The sequence below is a fragment of the Nilaparvata lugens genome, chromosome 9 (genome assembly GCF_014356525.2).
Source record: "Nilaparvata lugens isolate BPH chromosome 9, ASM1435652v1, whole genome shotgun sequence".
Taxonomy (NCBI): domain Eukaryota; kingdom Metazoa; phylum Arthropoda; class Insecta; order Hemiptera; family Delphacidae; genus Nilaparvata; species Nilaparvata lugens.
Genome location: NC_052512.1, coordinates 25,160,767 through 25,182,085, shown reverse-complemented (window position 1 = coordinate 25,182,085; position 21,319 = coordinate 25,160,767). Strand labels below are relative to the sequence as shown.

At 33.7% G+C, this 21,319-nt stretch overlaps 1 protein-coding gene across 2 annotated transcripts; it reads right to left on the bottom strand.

The window, feature by feature from the left end:
• Window positions 1-422: 422 nt before the first annotated feature.
• LOC111054398 lies at window positions 423-19,362 on the bottom strand. 2 transcript variants are annotated; one of them, XM_039435682.1, is made up of 7 exons: window positions 19,090-19,312; window positions 16,460-16,588; window positions 13,846-14,652; window positions 9,400-9,499; window positions 6,534-6,635; window positions 986-1,141; window positions 423-871 (listed from the first exon to the last, which is right to left on the bottom strand). In XM_039435682.1, the coding sequence occupies exons 3-7, from the start codon at window positions 13,881-13,883 to the stop codon at window positions 803-805; spliced, it is 465 nt and encodes a 154-aa protein (XP_039291616.1). In that variant the 5' UTR covers window positions 13,884-14,652; window positions 16,460-16,588; window positions 19,090-19,312; the 3' UTR covers window positions 423-802. The 2 variants fall into 2 exon arrangements, 1 of the variants encoding a protein (XP_039291616.1); XR_005572183.1 differs by lacking the exons at window positions 6,534-6,635; window positions 9,400-9,499 and having other exon boundaries at window positions 19,090-19,362.
• Window positions 19,363-21,319: the final 1,957 nt, after the last annotated feature.

Here is a 21,319-nt window from a genome sequence, read left to right as displayed (position 1 = left end):
GAATAGAGAACCAAATTTTATAGAGTGAGTAGGAGTAGAATCAGGAAATTCAAATACCGGTAGATGTATATTTCATATGTAGATAGCAGTAAACTTTAGTAATATTATAGAAGAGAAGAAACAACCCCCCTCCGTTTACATTGGTGCGCAGCGGTGGTATAGACTGCAAAAATGTCTAACAAACCACATGTATTTTTATATATTTCATATTTGGAAGATTAAACTAAATAGAGACAAATATGTCACCGGTTACAGAAATGATGTCAGGTGTGGTGTAGGGTTAAAAATACCTCCACCGGTTACATATATAAACCGTAATGGCATACCAGTTTTTTATTGATGTAAGATCTAATTGCAAAGCAAAGGATGTGCCCGTCGTATGTCAAAAAGTATAAATAACGATTTTATAACTCGCATCAGGTTATAAGTCATTTTTATTCAATTTATTCACAAAAGACAAAAACATAATAACTGAGATAATTTGGAAACCATTGATGATGAACCTAAATTTATACATTCATGGATATAAAACTGATTTTCTTAGTGATATTTTAAAACGATACATGTATGTCGAGTTGTAAGCTGCAAACCAGAGTGTTGGATTTTGCAGTAGGTATTGAAAATATTTCCTATATTACTAAAACTATTTGAATGGGGCCATGAACCCCCTATTTTTTAATATTGACATGAGTTGCCAGTTATTGTTTCCCATTGAACCGGCGTTGAAGGAGTGGTATTGTTCTCCCTTGACCGTTCCATGCCCCCATTGAGATGAGTTTCCCATATTGTCATTTCCAGCACCTTATTGTTCTCCTCGTGCCATTTTGTAAGTGTAGAGAATGTTCGCAAACGAGAAAGCAGCTTTCAACAACTGTGAAAAAAAACAGTCATATACATTGGAATGTTTCAAAGAGAGCGAATACCGTATTATCCTTTTTCATCTCATGAGTGATAATAAACAAGGGGGGTTCGATAAGTGACTTACATCTTTGTATGATGTGAGGTTTAGGTAGAAGATTCCATATGGTTTGATCTGAGTATCAACATTAGCTCGGCTCATAATAATTATCATGCTCTGCTTGAACCACTTTGGCTTGTTGATCCATGGAAGCTCTGCCAGATATCTTCGAAATATTTCATTCTGTAACAGATTACCACAAATTAATAGCATAGAGAAAGGATAAGCTTAAGTTAGTCTCTCTTGTCACGTAAGTTGTCTCTACTTGTTGTCTCTGTTAATAGATTCTGAGAGTAAACTCTCATTCACTCATATACCGATCCCTAACACAAATGAGATGACATGTAATATGCTGGACATAGGAGTATCCTTCAATGTTATTGAATTTGATTGAGGGTATTCAAATTAACGCCATTGACCGCACAAACCTGCAAAAGCAATGTCCAATACTCAATGGAGATTTGCGTTTTCAAGTGGAAAAATTACATAGATGAATACACCTCATGACACGTTATACAGTATATAACTGTCGAAAAATATCGGTTGCTGTGCATGAGGCTCAAATCTGCAGAGCAAAAATGACAGCATATGCTTAGATTATTAGAATTTTTCAACTTCCGCTGGCTGAAGTTTTAAAACTTTCTTTTCATTGTCACTGCCGCCTGCCTCAACGATAAAAATGCATTATTACTTGTGTAAAACAATTTTCCCCTTTTCCTCTTCTATTTCATTCCTTTCTAATAAATTTTCGTTATTCTCTTTTTTTTATTAATTCTCTAGCAAAATCTTATGTATATTTCTTATTTTCTTCTTGCACTTTGAATTTGTTTTCTTCCATATTATACTTGAAATCTCTGAAGTATGATATTTATCTTGTCTGAGCTTATTTAACTTTTGTAACTTTTTTATTTGTAACTGGGCACCCGCCGAAAAACCTTCGGGTTTGGCAAAACCCTCAATTGTTTTAATTGCGAATAAAAATTTTGATTTGAGACGCAGACAGACGAAGTAACAATCAAACATCTGCATGCAGACGTGAGCAGATATATTATGCAAACCATCTCGTAAAAATCTATCTCCAGATGTTCGAATGTTAACGCACACGGACGTCTGTCCGCAATGTCTGCTCACGACTGCATGCAGACGTTTGATTGTTTCTCTTTTCGTCTGTACGTTTATTTGTTGCTGTGTGCGTCCCCCTTAGTAAAAGGCTACTAATTTGGCACCGTATGTTTGGTCATGTTATGATAGGATACAACCTGTACTATACATTCAAACTAAATACCTTAACATTTAACTAAAGGCGAACAACTATATAAGCAGTTCGTCCCATGATAGTTGAATCAAAATGTTAGTTAGAGGGGAGGCAATACCTATCTACAACAGGTCGCTCACTGAGAAACTGAGGGAGCTGTTCGCCAGAGCCAAGAAACTACAGGGAGATAAGGGCTTCAGTTATGTTTAAACTGATAGGGCGGTCAAAATGAAGATAGGATGTGGGAACAACAGAGACAAAATATACACAATCAATTCGGAAGAAGAATTGCCGAGTTTTGAGTTTGATTGCTCATATGTGAACTCTTGCACTCGCTCCGATAATTATTATAATGAGAGAGAGTAGGGTTGTGTTTGTTCATGTGTTCGTTTGTTCACATCAAAACATGTCAACTTGTGGATTGCATACCGGAAAAACGGGAATGATTTAGATCTCCAAATTTTGAACATAGATTCTAAAAATATCAATCTCGTGCATTTGGAAGCCCAAATTACAATTTTCCTTCTAGATTTTTCAGAATTAGTGTTCAAACTTCATTAATCTATACTTATAAAATTCTTATCTCACTGACTCACTGATCACGATTTCTGTAAAACTACTGGATGGATTGCAACAAAAATTGGAATATAGCTTCCTTAAACGTCCTAGGTGCTCACTAAGAAATCTTTTGGCGATATTTCAACTCTAAGGGTGGTTTTTAAGGGTCGTCTTTTAGCATGTATATTCTTCTTCTCCCAATCTCCTTATTATAATAGAAATGTCCATATCATATGTTATTATAGATCTATAATCTAGAGAGAGTATCTCTTCGAAACAGTTGTTAACTGGCAACTTAATTATAAACCACATGAACAAAATGTTTGGCAATAGATCAAACTAATAACAAGATCCAATTATAAATTTGCATTCAACCGCGAACAATGAAAGTACCCACGTTACAATTAATAAACATTATTACTATGAATCTCTAACATTCAACAAGCTCACATTGGAAGGTACAAGGTAATTCCTAATCAATAAATTAAATAGATTCCACACATTCAAATAACTGAGTAACTTAAATACATTCAACAAGTTCAGCAAATCCAATAAGTTTTATACATTCAACAAATCCACTAAACTCAAAAAGCTTAACAATTCCAGTTAACTTAACTAATTCAATTAGTTTAAACTGTAAAAACGTACGATAACATAATGACAAGAAGCAATAAATTTACATAAAAAAGGTAAGAAGTTCAAATCTATATAAACAAGTTTTCAAGCACCATTGAAAGCTCGTTTGTTCCAGAAACTAATATTGACTAGAAAACTTAAACCTATCATTTACACACAATGATAATATATTTTGTAACTTTTTTAATTCGACGGATTAGATTATATTAGTACAATAATAATTCGGCTATCAATGACTATCAACGACTATCAATGACTATTTGTAATAATTGTCTCTGTTTGCGCGGGTGACTCCCTATAATCTTCTTTGATGTTGAAGAATAACAAATTAGAACGCCGGGAATGATTTTCAAGACTGTCCACTTTATAACGCAAGAAACTGTTCTCGTCTTCAAGGTTTGCAATTTTATCACTTTGTAACTTAGCATCTTTCTGAACTTCATAAATTTTACGCAAAATTTGAATAAACGAATCTTTTAGCTCACTCAAATCCTTCATCATAACGTTCAAATTCTCGAGTTTTTCGAGCTTTTTCCACACATCGTCGAGGGTAACGTTCTCGGGACCAGGATTCAACTCAACACCTCCAATAATTAGTAACGATGCAAGTACAATAAACCATGAAAAGCAGCACTGTTCTAATTTATACAACACTATGTTTTTCACAATATAACACCGAATATTACGAAACGAGCCTATTTGCGCGCGGTAACTTGCTAAATCTATCATCGTTGTGCGATAAGGGAGCACCGAATCTTGCGACCGTTCTCTTCGACTGCTCTATCGCAACTCTGGCAACTTAATATTAATAATTTTGACAGGTTGGCATTAGGTTGAGATGACTTCATTAGGTTGGCACCAAGTTGAAGAACGAATCAAAATGCATTCATCGAGAACAAATTGATTGGGCACTGCTGCTTCAATCAGAGCTATTCCTGGGAGTATAGATAGTTTTTATTTTTCATAAAACAAACTTTTATGACGGGAGTTGCTTCTATCAAGTGATCCTATTCTGTCAAGACTAATTTATCTATATCCGATCGCGATAACTGCTTAAACAATTTTGATGAAATTATAATAATTCAGTATGATATATGGAGGGTATTTTCAAAACTTCAGAAGTGTCCGTTGTGGAATCTGTTTGCAAAGAATGAGGAAATTCGGCCAAAATTTAACTTGGCGTAAGAAAGAAAGGGGTCATTTATTAAAACGGCCAAATAGCTGTTGTTCCTTTTCCCAATATTCTACAAAATTCGCTGCAATTGGACTACTATTCTACAGAGCACTTCCGACACATCAATGATTAATCGAATGATTTGACTCAATAGTTTTCATGCCAAGTTGTGGCCTAATCTAAAAAACGATTATAACAATGTTGGTAGAATTTAGATTATAAATGGTTCTCAAAAATAATCTTATCTTTTAATTCCCGAAGCGAAGTACGGGTGTCCTGCTAGTGAATTATAAATTGCATTTGTTCAATTTCTGATCAATGAATAATTATTATTAAACGAAAATCCTAATTAAATGCTGTAAATCACCCCGAAGATCTCTGCTACTGCAAATATTGACAACAGGGTTAACAGCTGGATGGAATTCGATAAGAGCTACTATAAAAAAACCCGGAACCCGGTTCGATTCCCGGACTGACAATAGTTTTTGTATAGTAGCTCTCATCGAATTTCCATCTAGCTGTAAACCCTGTTGTCCATATTCGCTGCAGCAGAAGTCTTAGGGGTGATTTACAGCATTTAATTAGATTTTCGTTTAATAATAATTAATTATTCTCAGTTGTTCTTTACTCTGTCCTAGAAAATTGAACAGTCTATGTTTTTGGAGTGAGTTGTTATATTGAGCCTGTGACTATAGTGAGTTTTTCATTTAGTTTTCCAATACTTTGCTACTATTTCTCTTAGTTGTTCTTTGCTCTGTCGTAGAAAATTGAAGTCTATGTTTTTGGAGTGAGTTGTTATTGAGGCTTTAACTAGTTGGTTTTTCATACTTTGCTACTATTTCGTTTATGAAGGAATGAGAGTTTCACGTATGTTTGCCGTGTCATATATTCATAAATTAGTGTTTTTCAAATCATAATTCCCAGTACCGTGAATGTTGGTGTTTTATGAACTGAAAAGTAAAACTTCATAGAATAAGATTCAGGATTACAAAACTAGACAGAACCAACACATAAATAAACATTAATTGAACACTTCAATAGAATAAGAAAAAAGAAAACTTCACTTCGGATAAAAAACAAAATTTAAAACCTATACCTATTTGAGACACATCGAGCCTAAACCGACAAATTAGTTTAAATAGGCCTGTCATGCACCTGAACTGTTATAAAATTACTTCCGGTACAGTATAGGGATGTTACAGATTGTTTACAAGTAGTTCAGGCTGTTTTCCAAATCAGAGCGATAAATAATACCGATATTTTGTGATTATGTGCAATTCAAAAGCCAACACCTAATCTTGAAAAAATTATAATAGCAACACTATTCTTTTAAGGCTACACTATTCTTTGTAGGAACGTAATTGCTCTTCCCTTATTTGTTTGGTTTTGGGTGGATGTTAATAGCACCGTTAACATTTCATTAACAGAGCAATTTACTTGCAAAAATTTTGTATATTTATTGCTAAAATCCTGGAAGGAATTTTTCATTTCTTTGTTTCTCTGAAACTGCAATATAATTCCTTTAATATTAGGTGTTGGCTTTTGAATTGCACATAATCACAAAATATCGGTATTATTCATCGCTTTGATTTGGAAAACAGCCTGAACTACGTGTAAACAATCTGTAACATCCCTATACTATACCGGAAGTGCATGACAGGCCTATTTAAACTAATTTGTCGATTTAGGCTCGATGTGCCTCATATAGGTATAGGTTTTAAATTTTGTTTTTTATCCGAATTGAAGTTTTCTTTTTTCTCATTCTATTGAAGTATTGAAGTGTTCAATGAATGTTTATTTATGTGTTGGTTCTGTCTAGTTCTGTAATCCTGTATCTTATTCTATGAAGTTCCACTTTTCAGTTATACTGGGAATAATGATTTGAAAAACACTAATTTATGAATAATCGCAGAAACTTTTACTTGTATCATTATTAAAGTATTGAAACGAACCTGGTTGCTAATTTGCTGACCACTATAATAGCTAAGAAGGATAAATATGTTGTTGAAGATGAATGTTGATACATGAGTCATGATGACTTTTGGATTTCTCACCTAAAAGAAGAAAATACAGAACAACAGTTAAAATTACTTATTAGAACAGTTAGAACAGGAACTTATTAAAACTGATATTATATGGAAGTATCTTAGCTATGTCCTCCATGGGAAACAAACATTTTAAGAATGAACCTCTCACTCTCTCTCTCTCATTTCACTCTCTCTCACTCACACTCTCACTCTCACACTCACTCTCACTCTCACTCACTCTCTCTCACTCACACTCTCACTCTCACTCTCACACTCACTCTCACTCACTCTCTCTCACTCTCACTCTCTCTCTCTCTCACCCTCTGTCTAGTTTTGATAGTGTTACTGGGAAGATTATTTTTAGTACTCTTTCCAAAGAATGGACATCGATATCAAATCAAATCGAATACTCTCTATTCCACAAAGAGAGTGAGAGTGTGAGTGAGAGAGAGTGAGTGAGAGTGAGAGTGAGTGTGAGAGTGAGAGTGATACAATATTATAATACAATCATTACAATAATAATTGTAATAGGGAAATGGACAGAGTATTCCTACAAAGACATCTGTGAGTAGGGGTGAGTTCCGGTCAAAACTATACAGGTTTGTTTCAAAACTTTAATAATGATACAGTACAATACATTTTTCTAGGCCTGAATATTTTTACAAGATAGGCTAAAATAAATAACTAAGAATAACGAACTAACATAAATAACTGAACTATTGTAGGTTATACTTGTCCCTATGATAGCAAAATTACAAGATGAATAAATAAATAATAAATGTAACTCAGTAGATAAATCCATCATTCAAGCTAGGGGAAATGTAAATAATAGACAGCTGCGGATAACCCGGTAACGTCTTATTGAAAAAAAAAGAGAAAATAAAAATCAAGATATCAAAGAAAAAAAACTTTATACAAAAAGCACGAATTCAGAAAAAAAAGCAAAAACTATATTAGTGCCAATATACCGAAGCAGGCCTTCTGACCTTTTATCAAAAGTTCCGCCAATTTATGTACATGCAAAACAAAAATGTTACCCTTATGTTAATTCCTATTTTTTTCCATATCATGTAGCCTACCCTTCATGAATCACCATTCCAGTTCATATTATGTGAAATTAATCCTGAATCTTTGCTGTATTGTAAGCTATCATACTGTATATGGATGTATAAGTCAGTATATATTGTGAAGTGAATAAATAAAGCACTAGAATAAAGATGTATAAATTTTGCTAATGGTTCTGAATGTAACAGTAGGCCTAAATCTTTTCAATATTCAAGATCATAACCTATGCATACAGTTTACGGAGATAGTTATATCAAATTACCGTTGGTAAACATCAAACATCACACACAGATGAATGCTCGATTGTTAATTATTGGAGAGAGAGAAGACTAACTTCATAGGACGTCTCCACGTTTGTCAGCGTAACACTTGAGTAAGGCAAAAAAAACATATCTTTAATTTATGATACTAAAGAATTCGACAACTACTAGACCAAGAGTAAAGCTGCGTTTACACCAAAGTTATAACGAAATGTTGATAGCTTAATCCTTATTCATTCTATTAGATTGAACATAACTTATCATACACATGATGAACATATGTGTTTGTCAAGTTCCGTTTAATCTAATAAAATCTATTAGGATTAAGTTATTAACATTTCGTTAATAACTTTGGTGAAAACGCAGCTTTACTCTTGATCTAGTAGTTGTCGAATTCTTTAGTATCATAAATTAAAGATATGTTTTTTGCCCTACCCAAGTGTTACCCAAGAAATATGAAATGAATAATAATAATATTATTAACTATTTATTTAATAATTAAATAGTTATTAAGCTTCCTGCGGGTTGTAAGCCCCCTTCACCCACAGTATCCATGCTTGTCATAGGAGGCGACTAAAATGGACCTCAAGGCAACTCCAGAAGTTGCCTTGCCTTCAAACCCACAGGATCTGCCCCATCAAGGCAGTTTCGGAGGGGCAAAAAGAAAAACTCAAGAGACCAGAGATGGGCGAAACTCCAGGCACAAATGTGGGTTAAGAGGCTGAGTCAAGGGTGGCCTTGACACAAGAAAGTAGCATCAATAAATGTTATGCTTATATTATTATAGATACAATTCGTTCATGTGGTGAATTGTGTCCTAGTTTCTTTATTCATTTCTGATGATCATCCGACAGTAGTTAAACCAATAGATGTTCATAGGTACATAGAAAGAGGTCTAGACTCGCCACCATATTGATACTTGTTGGAAAATTTGTTTTCTTGCTGTGAGCCTGAACTGATGAACAGCTGATGTATTATTAGTATAAAGAATTAGGGCAGGATATTTATATCGGGCCACTCCTGTGTTTCGGATGGACACGATAACTCGTCGGTCCCGGCTGCCTAAAAAACAGTTGATAGGTCATGTCAGAGGCCCTTCAATTGATCAGTTGCGACCTGAAAACTCTGACACCAGACCTGAGCCAGATAGGTCACTCGATATTATATAGTATAAAGATTTAATATAGCCTTGTATAATAGTATAGAATAAATGGTGTAGTATATTTTGATACAATGATATATATCATGAAATACAAAAAAATTGAGTCTCACTTCAGAATTAACATTGATGTCATGACCTCTATCTATAGGTGTTGCTCATAGTCGATAGTCAATAGTCATAGTCATAGTCAATAGAGAAAATGTTTTATGAAATTACTGTAACCTATTCGGAAGAAGAATATAGGTTAATTCTATAAAAAAGTGTAATGAAGTTGAAATGTGTTAAACTAACTTATATAATTTACCTTCATTATGAAGAAGATATTAAAGCAGGAGTCCATCAATATAATGAAACTCATTACCATTATCGTATATTGTGTACATTTGACGAATTTTTCATAACATCTGTGTAAGAAATGAGAAAATAATAAAAATAATATGAATCATTGTGTTCAATACATGGAAGAAGGAATTAGCGGAAGAAAATATTGGCAGCCTTCAGATTCAGACATTTAGACAATGAGATGGAATGTAAGCGATGGGCTCTGGCAGGGTCCTGGCTTCACCCAGAATTTCATATAGGCAAGAGATTTTCATGGATAAAAGTCAATAATAATAAGTTGTTGAACGATTTTTGACGAAACTACAATTTAATTTTTGAATTATTGTTATTAAAAACTAGTACTCACGTGTGGAGAGCTTTCGGATTTTCAAATCCATTTTCAACACAGACTGTGTTGGTTTTCATGTGTAATATCACCTGTATCACATGTAAAATTGTCATTGAAGGCATTGGCAATAAATTACAAGCGGAGAATCGAGGAGAACCCCATCAACTATAAAATTGGGTAGCATGTATTTGGATTTGTATCTCATTCCTTCTCTATCAGATCCCACTGGAATGTCTCATTAGTTGTTTGTGTTCAATACAATACTTGGTCTGAAGAGAGGTGATAAGGGTCCCAATCTCCAATGACAATTCGATTATTTTTCTCAGTGACTCATCATGAGAATTTTTTCTGAGGAACAACTTTAGGTCTCTCTTCCTGTCACAGAGTGATTCAAATTGGGGATTTATCCAGGATGTCTTCCTGACACGACCAATGATGACTCTGACTCCTTACTCTCGACTGGACCAATGGGAATGCTTGGCTACTAGCATGGCTATAAATAGCTATGTAGCAAATAGTTCACACTTTCATCAAGTGATTTACCATAACAATACAATTGGCTCCAATCACACTCAAGTGAAAGACCAGAAAATCTGCTCCTGTTTCTAGCCGAAAATAATGACCTTTTCATGATGAACATTTTTGAATGATCTGTCTCTCCATCCAGTGAAATACTTAATTACAGATAGAGATTACTGAAATATTGCATTTATTCAAATCCTTATGAATTTATTATCAAACGAAAATCCAAATTAAATGCTGTATATCACCACAAAGAATTCTGCTACTGCAAATATTGACAACAGGGATAACAGCTAAATGGAAATTTATTTTTGAATAGTAGCGCTCATCGAATTTCCATCTAGCTGTTTACCCTGTTGTCAATATTTGCAGTAGCAGAAGGCTTAGGGGTAATTTACAGCATTTAATTTGCATTATTGTTTTAGAATAATTATTAATACTAAATTCCTGGCCAAGTAATCAGACAAGGAAAGACCAATCACTCTTGCAAAAACTGCATTCACATAATAATATCGGGGCACCGAGCTTCGCTCGTTATTTTTATTTATTGATAAATAGAACACAATTCTCTAACATAATCGTGTCTATATTTCACAGCTGGCTATATGTCATCTTATGAATTTCGGGGAAGCGATATTTTTATTTTTTATTTTGATACTGACTCGCTCACTCACTTTTCTACTATCCACACCTGTTTCAGCCAAGGATGAATTATCCTTTTAATGTCGTTCAGTGAGTTTTCCCAAGGATGAGACCTAGTGCAATCGAATTTGTATAAATAATAAACCTACTATGTTCCAAATTTCGTGAAATCGTTAGAGTCGTTTTCGAGATCCGTTGAACATGAACAACCAGATATAAATAAAATATAAATAACCAGATATATAAATCTTATGTCACTCACACAACTTTCCTTGCCATTTTGAAAATTGATCACCTGACGCTAGTGTTCACGCGCATCTCAAGTCTACTAACCAAAGATCTGACCCAGCTGGTGACAGGACAATGAAGCTGGAGACACACGAGGTCTGCTATCTCTTCATAGTGAATGATTTAATAGAATCAACAGTTGCGAACAGTTTGCAATTGAATAATGAAATTTTCTCGTATCTCGAGCTTATTTTCAATCTTAGGTGAAAATGTTACTGAACATCAATTATAGAGATTTTCATGCTTTTTTTCATATATGGAATTTTTTGTTTAAATTGTATCTGAAGCCTGATAATCGGGAATCTAAAATCAAACTTTGCAAACATGGGGCAGAGCTCCTAAAATTTTTACAGATATGGGTTTTTCGCCAGTTGATAGAACTTATCAATAACTATTCTAGGTATAAGTTTGATCGTAATCGTTGAAGCCATTCTTGAGAAAATCGCGAAAAACCATATTTTGACAACATTTTCCTATTTTAGCCGCTTTGAATTGCATTTGATTGAAATTGTTCGTGTCCAATTTTCAAGTCATTCCGTTAATTGGCAGATGAGATATTGTGTACACACACACACACACACACACACACCACACACACACACACACACACACACACACACACACACACACACACACACACACACACACAAACACAATTTTTCATAAATTGCGAAAATGTTGTCAAAATCAGGGTTTTTCACGACTTTCTCGAGAACGGTTCGAACGATTTTGATCACATTCATACCTAAAATAGTAATTGGAAAGTTCAATCAACTGCCACAAGTCCCATATCTGTAAAAATTTCAGTAACTCCGCCCCATCTATGCAAAGTTTGTTTCTAGAAACAAATTATCAGGCTTCAGATACAATTTAAACAAAAAATTTCAAGTAGTAAAGATTGAGCATGATACATTTTGGAAACCTGCTAGCTTGCTGCAACTAAATTCAGGCCTCGGTCATTCTATGTACTAAATTTTGAGCTAGATAAAAACAACAGTTTGGCACTCACCATTTCAGCAATTTCAAATTTTACTTTTATTTATTTATTTATTTACAATGCAAATATCACTAATGCAATAACATTAAAAGATCAAATAATAAGGTAGTCCTTGTGCTATTTTTCTTCCAAATTTATAGATGACAAAGTCCAAGATAAGGTTAGAATTTCACATGTACAATTTTTAAAAAATTTTGGTACAAAATAAACATTAAAACTATAAATTTTGAATTTAGATGGCTTTAATTGATAAATTAATTAGAAATATTTCACTCAATTACCACTTTTAACAAATAATATTGAGTTATTTAAGAAATTTGGAACTATTCAAGAAACAATCTAAAATTTGAAATACCTAAGCTGGAAATTCGAGGAAATGTGATCATTCAATTGCAAACTGTTGCAACTGTTGATTTTATTAGATCATTCACTATGAAGTGATGGCAGACCTCGTGTGTCTCCAGCGTTATAGTCCTGTCACCAGCTGGCTCAGATCTTAGAATATTGGACTTGAGATGCGCGTGAACACTAGCGTCAGGTGATCAATTTTCATAACGGCAAGGAAAGTTGTGTGAGTGCGCCACACCAGATTTTTAAAGTTGTAAAGCTGTTCTCGAATCAGTCGGTGTAGACTTGTTCTGACAAAAAACCTTAAATAATACCATGAATATTAGAATGAATAGTAAGATCTGCATAGGAACTTGTTTGAATTTTGTCTTTCAATAAAAAAATGTTGTTATCTCAGGTAAATTAACCTATCATCATTAGGATAGTGATGATGAGTACTGTGTTGCCTTCCCTTTATGCCCGATACATTTATTCTCGTTATTCTTGATAGTATTCCTCTCCAATTACTCACTTTTCAAATTTGAAAGTAAAAGTATTTAAATTCAGCGCACAATATATTATTTCCCGTTCGAGATTCATTGAATCGATCTTCCCTCCATCGGCTCTATTGTGGAATTCTTCTCTATTAAGAGTTGGCCACTGGTTAATATTATTTCGAATGACAACAAGGGGCTATCTCGTTACTCGATTAATAAAAGCGATCAATAGTAGTTGTGGCCAAGCTGAAGCCCCAAACTGCCATAAAGCCAATGGTAATTCAGAAGCAAGTTAGTAACGTTTATTTATTCATTTACAACAATATGTGGGCACACGGGAAAATCCCAAAAATTGTTCGTCAATCAAGAAATCCACAATAATCACTATACAAAGAAATTTAAAATTGAGAGAAAGAAATACAAGGAAAAAACTATTCTTTATTGGTGAAGGAAAAAAATGTTATGAGAAACTAAATATACTGAATAGGTTACTAGAAACTATACTACAAACTAGAAACCATATACAATATGAGACAATAACAAGAGATTAATTGATAAATAAAACTTTATAGCGTATAAGGTAATCTATCTAAGGTCAATCAAAGTACGAATATGAATGAGAAAAATGATAACAAAGCTAAGAATGAGGAGAAGTCAACTACTTAATATGTTACTCTATGTGAGTTGATGAAAGGAGGTAGGTTGATTGAACACGGTTGTTCAATATATTATATAGGAGCAACGTTCAATAGCTCTAGAATAGAATACCTCAAAACCTCATGTTTAGCATATTCATTAAAAACGTACCTGTTTATGTACTGGTGATATCGCACAATGAGTCCCATATTTCTTCTCAAATCCTCTTCATTCCCCTTGAGTGTGCTCTACATTATAATGTGAAGTATTCCCATCTTCTAGACTAATATCAGATGAATAATACTTGATGTCATCTAACAAGATATAAATGTTCTCATAGTCTGTCATAAGTTTTCTTATGCTTTCTATTAGCGATGCATAGGCAGTGAACGCCTCCAGAGTGAAAAGAATTATTAGTAAGGATTGCAAAAAGAATATATATGTTGAAAATGAAACCTGATCGAACTCTGGAGGAATGTAGGAGACAAATGGAAAGGGAAATCCCCGTAGTTGATCCTCTGGATTCGTTTCTACTAATCTTACCAAAGTATTTCTGAACATAAGTGACGAGTAACAACAGACAGTGCACGCCAGTGACATTTTATCCAACAATTCCAGCAGTTTTCTCTTCTTTTTGTAGTTCTCTACTATTCTGCCCCAGCTTTGGGAAGTCTCATCCAACTCAAAACGATCTAATAAAAATTCTTCCTCAATTAAATGCGTCATTTCGATGCTTTCATCTGGTTCACTCAATCGTTCTACTGAACCACTGAACACGGTAAGCACAAGCAATACATCTTTAATCGCAATAAAGCATTTATCAAGGTTGTTTCTCTCATAAACGAATATCATCAACGAATATGAAAGAGTTATTATTTCTATAATTGCCATCAGGATAAACAATAGTGCATTGTTATTCCCATCATAGCGGAAATAATTAATGTACTGCCGCATGAAATCTGTGGTCCTCAAAAATATCTGAAAAAATAACGAGAATATTTCTAAGAAGAGCTCGCAAGAGTATAATAAAATAATGAATGAAATATCATAATGGCAAGAGAGGATTCATTGAATAAAGACTTCACGGTGTAACAAGTTCAATAACATTTCATATTCACAAGCACTTCAAATTACACAAGAAAACTTTTTACAACAGTGTACCGGTATTCTCCGCTGAATCCTTTACTTATCGAATCAAATTCATACAAAATATCAAATATAATAGAATGGTCGGATAGAATTTAAAAAATTTGGTACTCTAATTGTATTTGTTATTTCAATATAATTTAATAGTTTTTAAAAATAAAATTAAATAACTGCAGCATGAATGAGTTACGGAGAATCGACATCGATGGAGGAAGCATGCTCAAAGAATGTCAGCTGAGAGAATACCATTAAAAGTCTGTAATTATCAGCCAGTAGGCAAAAGAGATGTTGGCAGACCACGCAAGCGGTGGCTACAATAGGATTTTTATGTTTATTTGAATAATTGGCTAGATGTGAGTCGGAACAGGTTATAACCTAATCCTTTTTTGTAAGAAGAAGAAGAAGAAGAAGAAGAAGATTTTAATATAATTCATTTGATAAGTAATATTCAGGAAATTCAGTCAATTTATAATACCAAAAGTAAGGCTAGGCACACACCAGTTAGTCAAGACAAGACAAGACACGTCTAGTCACAATACTTCACATGGTTGCTTATGAAGACATGTCTAATCGGTGTGTGTTGCTTCATAAGCAACTATGCGAAGTATTGTGACTAATCGTGACTAGTCTTGTCTTGACTAACTGTTGTGTGCCCACCCTAGCAGTGGCCCCAATAGCCTTCCTGCATGTGATCTGAATCATTCTATGTCATCTAGGTTCACTTCAAGTGACTCACTTCTTGATCCCTGTATGTATAGTAAGTTCTTAGTAGGTCAATTGAATTTACCATTAATAAGTTTGCAGAGACTTTTGGAAATATGTTCATACGCAAGGAAATGTTTTGGGAAAAAATATAATCTACTAGCCGTCAGGCTCGCTTCGCTCGCCATATCCGTCTAGCCACGGACCCACGACTGGATCGTCCAAGAATGAGATCAGCAGGCTCGCTTCGCTCGCCTGCATTTTTCATTTGGACATTTTCATCATATGCTAGGACAATCCAGTCGGGGGTCCAGACTAAACGTCTGGCTAAACGGATATGGCGAGCGAAGCGAGCCTGACGGCTAGTGATATAATATTCCCAGGATTGAAGTAGCAGTGCCCAATCAATTTTTCCGCGATAAATGCATTTAAATCTTCAACTTGGTGCCAACCTAACAAAGTCAACTCAACTTAATGCCAACCTGACAAAATTATTAACTTAGTTACCAGTTAACAACTGTTTGGATGAGGTACTCTCTCTAGATTATAGTTCTATAGTAACATATGATATGGAAATTCCAATTATAATTAAGAGATTGGGAGAAGAAGAATATACATGCTGAAAGACGAACTTTAAACCCTTAAAAACAACCCTTAGATTCAAAATATTGCCAAAAGATCTCTTAGTGCGCCTCTAAAGGGCCAACTGAAAATACCTACCAAATTTGAACGTTTTTGGTCCGGTAGATTTTTAGTTCTGCGAGTGAGTGAGTGAGTGAGTGAGTCAGTCAGTCAGTCAGTCAATCAGTGAGTGAGTGATTGCCATTTTGCTTTTATATAATATAGATAACCAAAATATCTTTCAACAACTTCAGACTGCAACTTCATGAACTACACATCAAAAAATCATCCATATATAGTTATAGAAAATACATACCATATTGTAGTTTTTCAAGCTAAAAGCTGTTTAGGTCTATTCCAGAATATTAAAATGCACTATCATAATACAATCAAGTCGAATGGGTCTTCTATTGTGAAGACCTGTGAACCCAAATCCAATAATTCTCTGTAAATGAATTGAGGAATTCAAATTATAAATAAAAGTTGAAATATTTCAAAGTGATGTGAGACTTTGCATTGGAGCTGATTAATATTTTATTATACACATTTAAAATGCTAATGAATGAAATTGAATAAATTCAATACTGTAGGATATTATTCTTTAAATCAATATCCTGATATAAATCAATGAAAATTCTATTAATTCTACACATTCACATTTTACATTTTCTTAATTTTTTCATAGAGCTTTTCTACTAAGAACTAACATGTTTATTTTTTTGTTTGATGATGTTGCTTTTTGAATTAATCACATGGTTACTTTCATATGATAATATTATATCATACGTCAAAATAGAATTACCATCGCTAAAATCTCATATCCCACAATACTATACAACTACAGTATGTAATTTATTGTTAACCGAGCGAAGTGAGGTCTAAGATTCAAGTCGACGGTTTGGAATTTCTTTTAATGTTTAAATGTTTAAATGTTTAAATGTTTAAATGTTTAAATGTTTAAATGTTTAAATGTTTAAATGTTTAAATGTTTAAATGTTTAAATGTTTAAATGTTTAAATGTTTAAATGTTTAAATGTTAAATGTTTAAATGTTTAAATGTTTAAATGTTTAAATGTTTAAATGTTTAATGTTTAAATGTTTAAATGTTTAAATGTTTAATGTTTAAATGTTTAAATGTTTAATGTTTAAATGTTTAAATGTTTAAATGTTTAAATGTTTAAATGTTTAAATGTTTAAATGTTTAAATGTTTAAATGTTTAAATGTTTAAATGTTAAATGTTTAAATGTTAATGTTTAAATGTTTAAATGTTTAAATGTTTAAATGTTTAAATGTTTAAATGTTTAAATGTTTAAATGTTAATGTTTAAATGTTTAAATGTTTAAATGTTTAAATGTTTAAATGTTTAAATGTTTAAATGTTTAAATGTTTAAATGTTTAAATGTTTAAATGTTTAATTGTTTGAATGTTTAAATGTTTGGAATCATTTACGGCAAAACGCGGTGACAGATTCTTATGAAATTTGACAGGTATGCTCCTTTTCAAATTGCGCGTCGACGTATATACAAGGTTTTTGGGAATTTTGAATTCAAGGATAATATAGAAGGAAAAAGGAGACACCCTTATACGCTAATATTACCGTAGAAATCAGACTATTAAATTATCATCTATCATCTATCAGAATTAATTAATCTAATCATCTAATGATAAATTTCAACAACTGAGGTTTTATAATTTTCAATTAATTATATTTCTAGATTGTTAAAAACAGTTGTGGAGCTAGAAAAGGATAAAAATATCTGCTTTGTCGGATGATAGACAAGGATAGCAACATTAATGATAATCAAATACTGCCAATATAACGTGGACCCAACTATACGCTTAGTAGCATGTTGGTGCTGTGGAAGGGATCAAGAAGGGTCTAATGAATCTACCAATGGATCTTCTTTCCAGTCCACGACTGTAGGTGAGGTATTTTTTCTTCTCATGCAAAATATAGTTCAGTTATGTGAAAGAATAGCTAGCTGGATCGCCATCCTGTCAATAGCACTCCCGGGCGCATAATGCAACCCGCTTAACACGGGTAGGCAATGAAGGTTAATAATGGAAAAGTAAGGCAATTTTTGAATATTTCACACTCATAAATAAAGCTTCTGCAAAATTCGTAGGGGAATGCGCAAACTTGTGAAATTATACCCAAAATTGAAGAGAATTTGATGCTGGATAAGATAATGATCAGCTTGGATTTTTCACTTTTATTTTTAAAAAGTTATAAGAGCAAAAATAGCAAAAATTGCAGGCAATCGCATTTTTTCAAAAATGTCACACCTTGAAGAGCGAATACCTTGACAACTTTGAGAGGAGATATAAAAAAAGTTTTTGGATCAATATCGCAGGAAATTATGTACTCTTCAGTTTTGCATAGAATAGTCATATCCATAAGAAGCATAGTTTCCAAGTTATATGGGTGAGACCAAAAAATACCCTTTAACCACCCCCACGACCTCAGCACAGTGGTTGGGGTGAGAACTATTGATATGTTTATCTCCCCACCACCCTAAACAGAACTACGAGGTCAAAAACTGTCATCCAAACGTTTTCTGTATAACCTTTCGTTGACCGGACTGAGAAGTATCAAAGTATAATAATAAAAGAAGATTACAAAGAATAATGAAAGAGAGAGCACGAAGAGCATGATGATTATAAAAATATATATTATATTATAATATAATTGGATCATGAAAAACCTTCATCTATTCAATTGCGTTTTCTTGGATCGTGAGTTGATTGTGACGGATCCTTGTCATGTAGATTGTAAAAAGTGGTTCAGTTGCATTGAACTCTGGATAGACTGACATTGTTTCACCTGATATGGAGGACAAAATCTACAAAACTAACATGAATGTCCTAAGATTCCGTGAAGAGAGAAAAGCAACAAACACTGTTATAACATACAACAAATTCAAAAGACTTTCAACATATCTTACCGAATAAAAGTTGAAAAATAAATAGAATTTTTATAGACTTATTGTAGTTTTATTGAACTGCTCTACATTCCAAATTATCCGAAATGAATTGCAATCCTAAATGATGGTTGTAAACCATCAACTCAAATGTTGGTTAAAAGCTTTCTATTGAACTGATTCAACACTTGGGCTTCCTTTAGGAAGTCATGGGAAGGAAGTGAAAACTCTCAAGTTTGTTTTGTCCTCGAATGAAATAAAGAACCGTCACCTCATTGAGTGCCCATTAATGACAATTATGTGGTAAATAAGGAATCACCCTTAAACATTTCCACCCTACAATAATTATCATGCCAATGTTTGATGAAACCTTCAATTTTCGGGTCCAAAATTGGGTCCGTTATTACTTTTTAAATCCTGCTATTATCTGTGGCTTTTACAGAAAATAATGATTATCAGAAAAAGAGCTGATTGTTAACACCAAAATATGGCTTAGTTATTGTAATAACACCATATAATTATCATGGTAAAGTGAAGCTTTTGTGCATGACAAAAATAGACACTCTTTGTTTATTAGGCCAAAAGACGTTGTCATGGAAACGTTTCTGGGTGCATTGATTCTCATTTTTCAAAGTGAAATGCCAGCCAGAATCGCCTGGGCGACCCAGGACAAGATGGTTGGATGTTGACCAGGATACGGCAAAGGTTGGAGTGCAGGGATGCATTGAACAGAGATGCTTGGAGAAGATTGAGCGAGGCTGTGACCCGTACTGGGTTGTAAAACCAAATAAGAAGATTGATAATGCAAATACCTGTAGCTTTGAGCGTGCTTCTCTCACATAACTATCACTGCGAAACCTGCGAAACATCTTCTGTGGAAATGAATCTGTGAGTATTTTCATAGATGCTGCACTATAGGTTACATATAATCTCTTGATTTTTTCTAGAAATTACCTCAACGACTGTATTATTTATTAAAGGTTTTTCGAGGTATTTTTTCTTCTCATGCAAAATATAGTTCAGTTATGTGAAAGAATAGCTAGCTGGATCGCCATCCTGTCAACAGCACTCCCGGGCGCATAACGCAACCCGCTTAACACGGGTAGGCGATGAAGGTTAATAATGGAAAAGTAAGGCAATTTTTGAATATTTCACACTCATAAATAAAGCTTCTGCAAAATTCGTAGGGGAATGCGCAAACTTGTGAAATTATACCCAAAATTGAAGAGAATTTGATGCTGGATAAGATAATGATCAGCTCGGATTTTTTACTTTTATTTTTAAAAAGTTATAAGAGCAAAAATAGCTAAAAATTGCTGGCAAACGCATCTTTTTTTTTCAAAAATGTCACACCTTGAAGAGCGAATACCTCGACAACTTTGAGAGGAGATGTTGAAAAAGTTTCGGATCAATATCGTTGGAAATTATGTACACTTCAATTTTGTATGGAATAGTCATATCAGTAAGATGCATAGTTTTCAAGTTATATGGGAGAAACCAGAAAATACCCTTTAACCACCCCTACGATCTTAGCACAGTGGGTGGGGGTGGGGACTATTGATGTTTACCTCGTCACCACCCTAAACAGAGCTACGAGGTCGAAAATTGGCATCCAAACGTTTCCTGCATAACCTTTCGTTGACCGGACTAAGAAGTATTAAAGTATAATAATAAAAGAAGATTACAAAGAATAATGGAAGAGAGAGCACGAAGAATATGATGATGATAATGAAGATATATATTATATTGTATAAACTGTATAGTTCATATAGACTGTATAGACTGACATTGCCTCACTTGATATGGGTGATAAAATCTACAAAACTAATATGAATGAATGTCCTGAGATTCTGTGAAGAGAGAAATGCGGAAAACACCGTTATAGCATACAACAAATTCAAAATATTTTCAACATATCTTACCGAATAAAAGTTGTAGGATGGATAGAATTTCCATTTCTATAGACTTATTGTAGTTTTATTGAACTGTTCTACATTCCACATTATCCAAAGTCAATTGCAATCCCAAATGATGGTTGAAAACCATCAACTCAAATGCTGGTTAAAAGCTTAATATTGAACTGATTCAACACTTGGGCTTTCTTTTGGAAGTCACGGGAAGGAATGGCAAGTTCTCAAGTTTGTTTATTCCTCGAATGAAATAAGAAGCGCGACCTCATTGAGTGCTAATCAGTGACAATTATGTGGAAAATGAGGAATCACCCTTGAACATTTCTACCCTACAATTATCATGT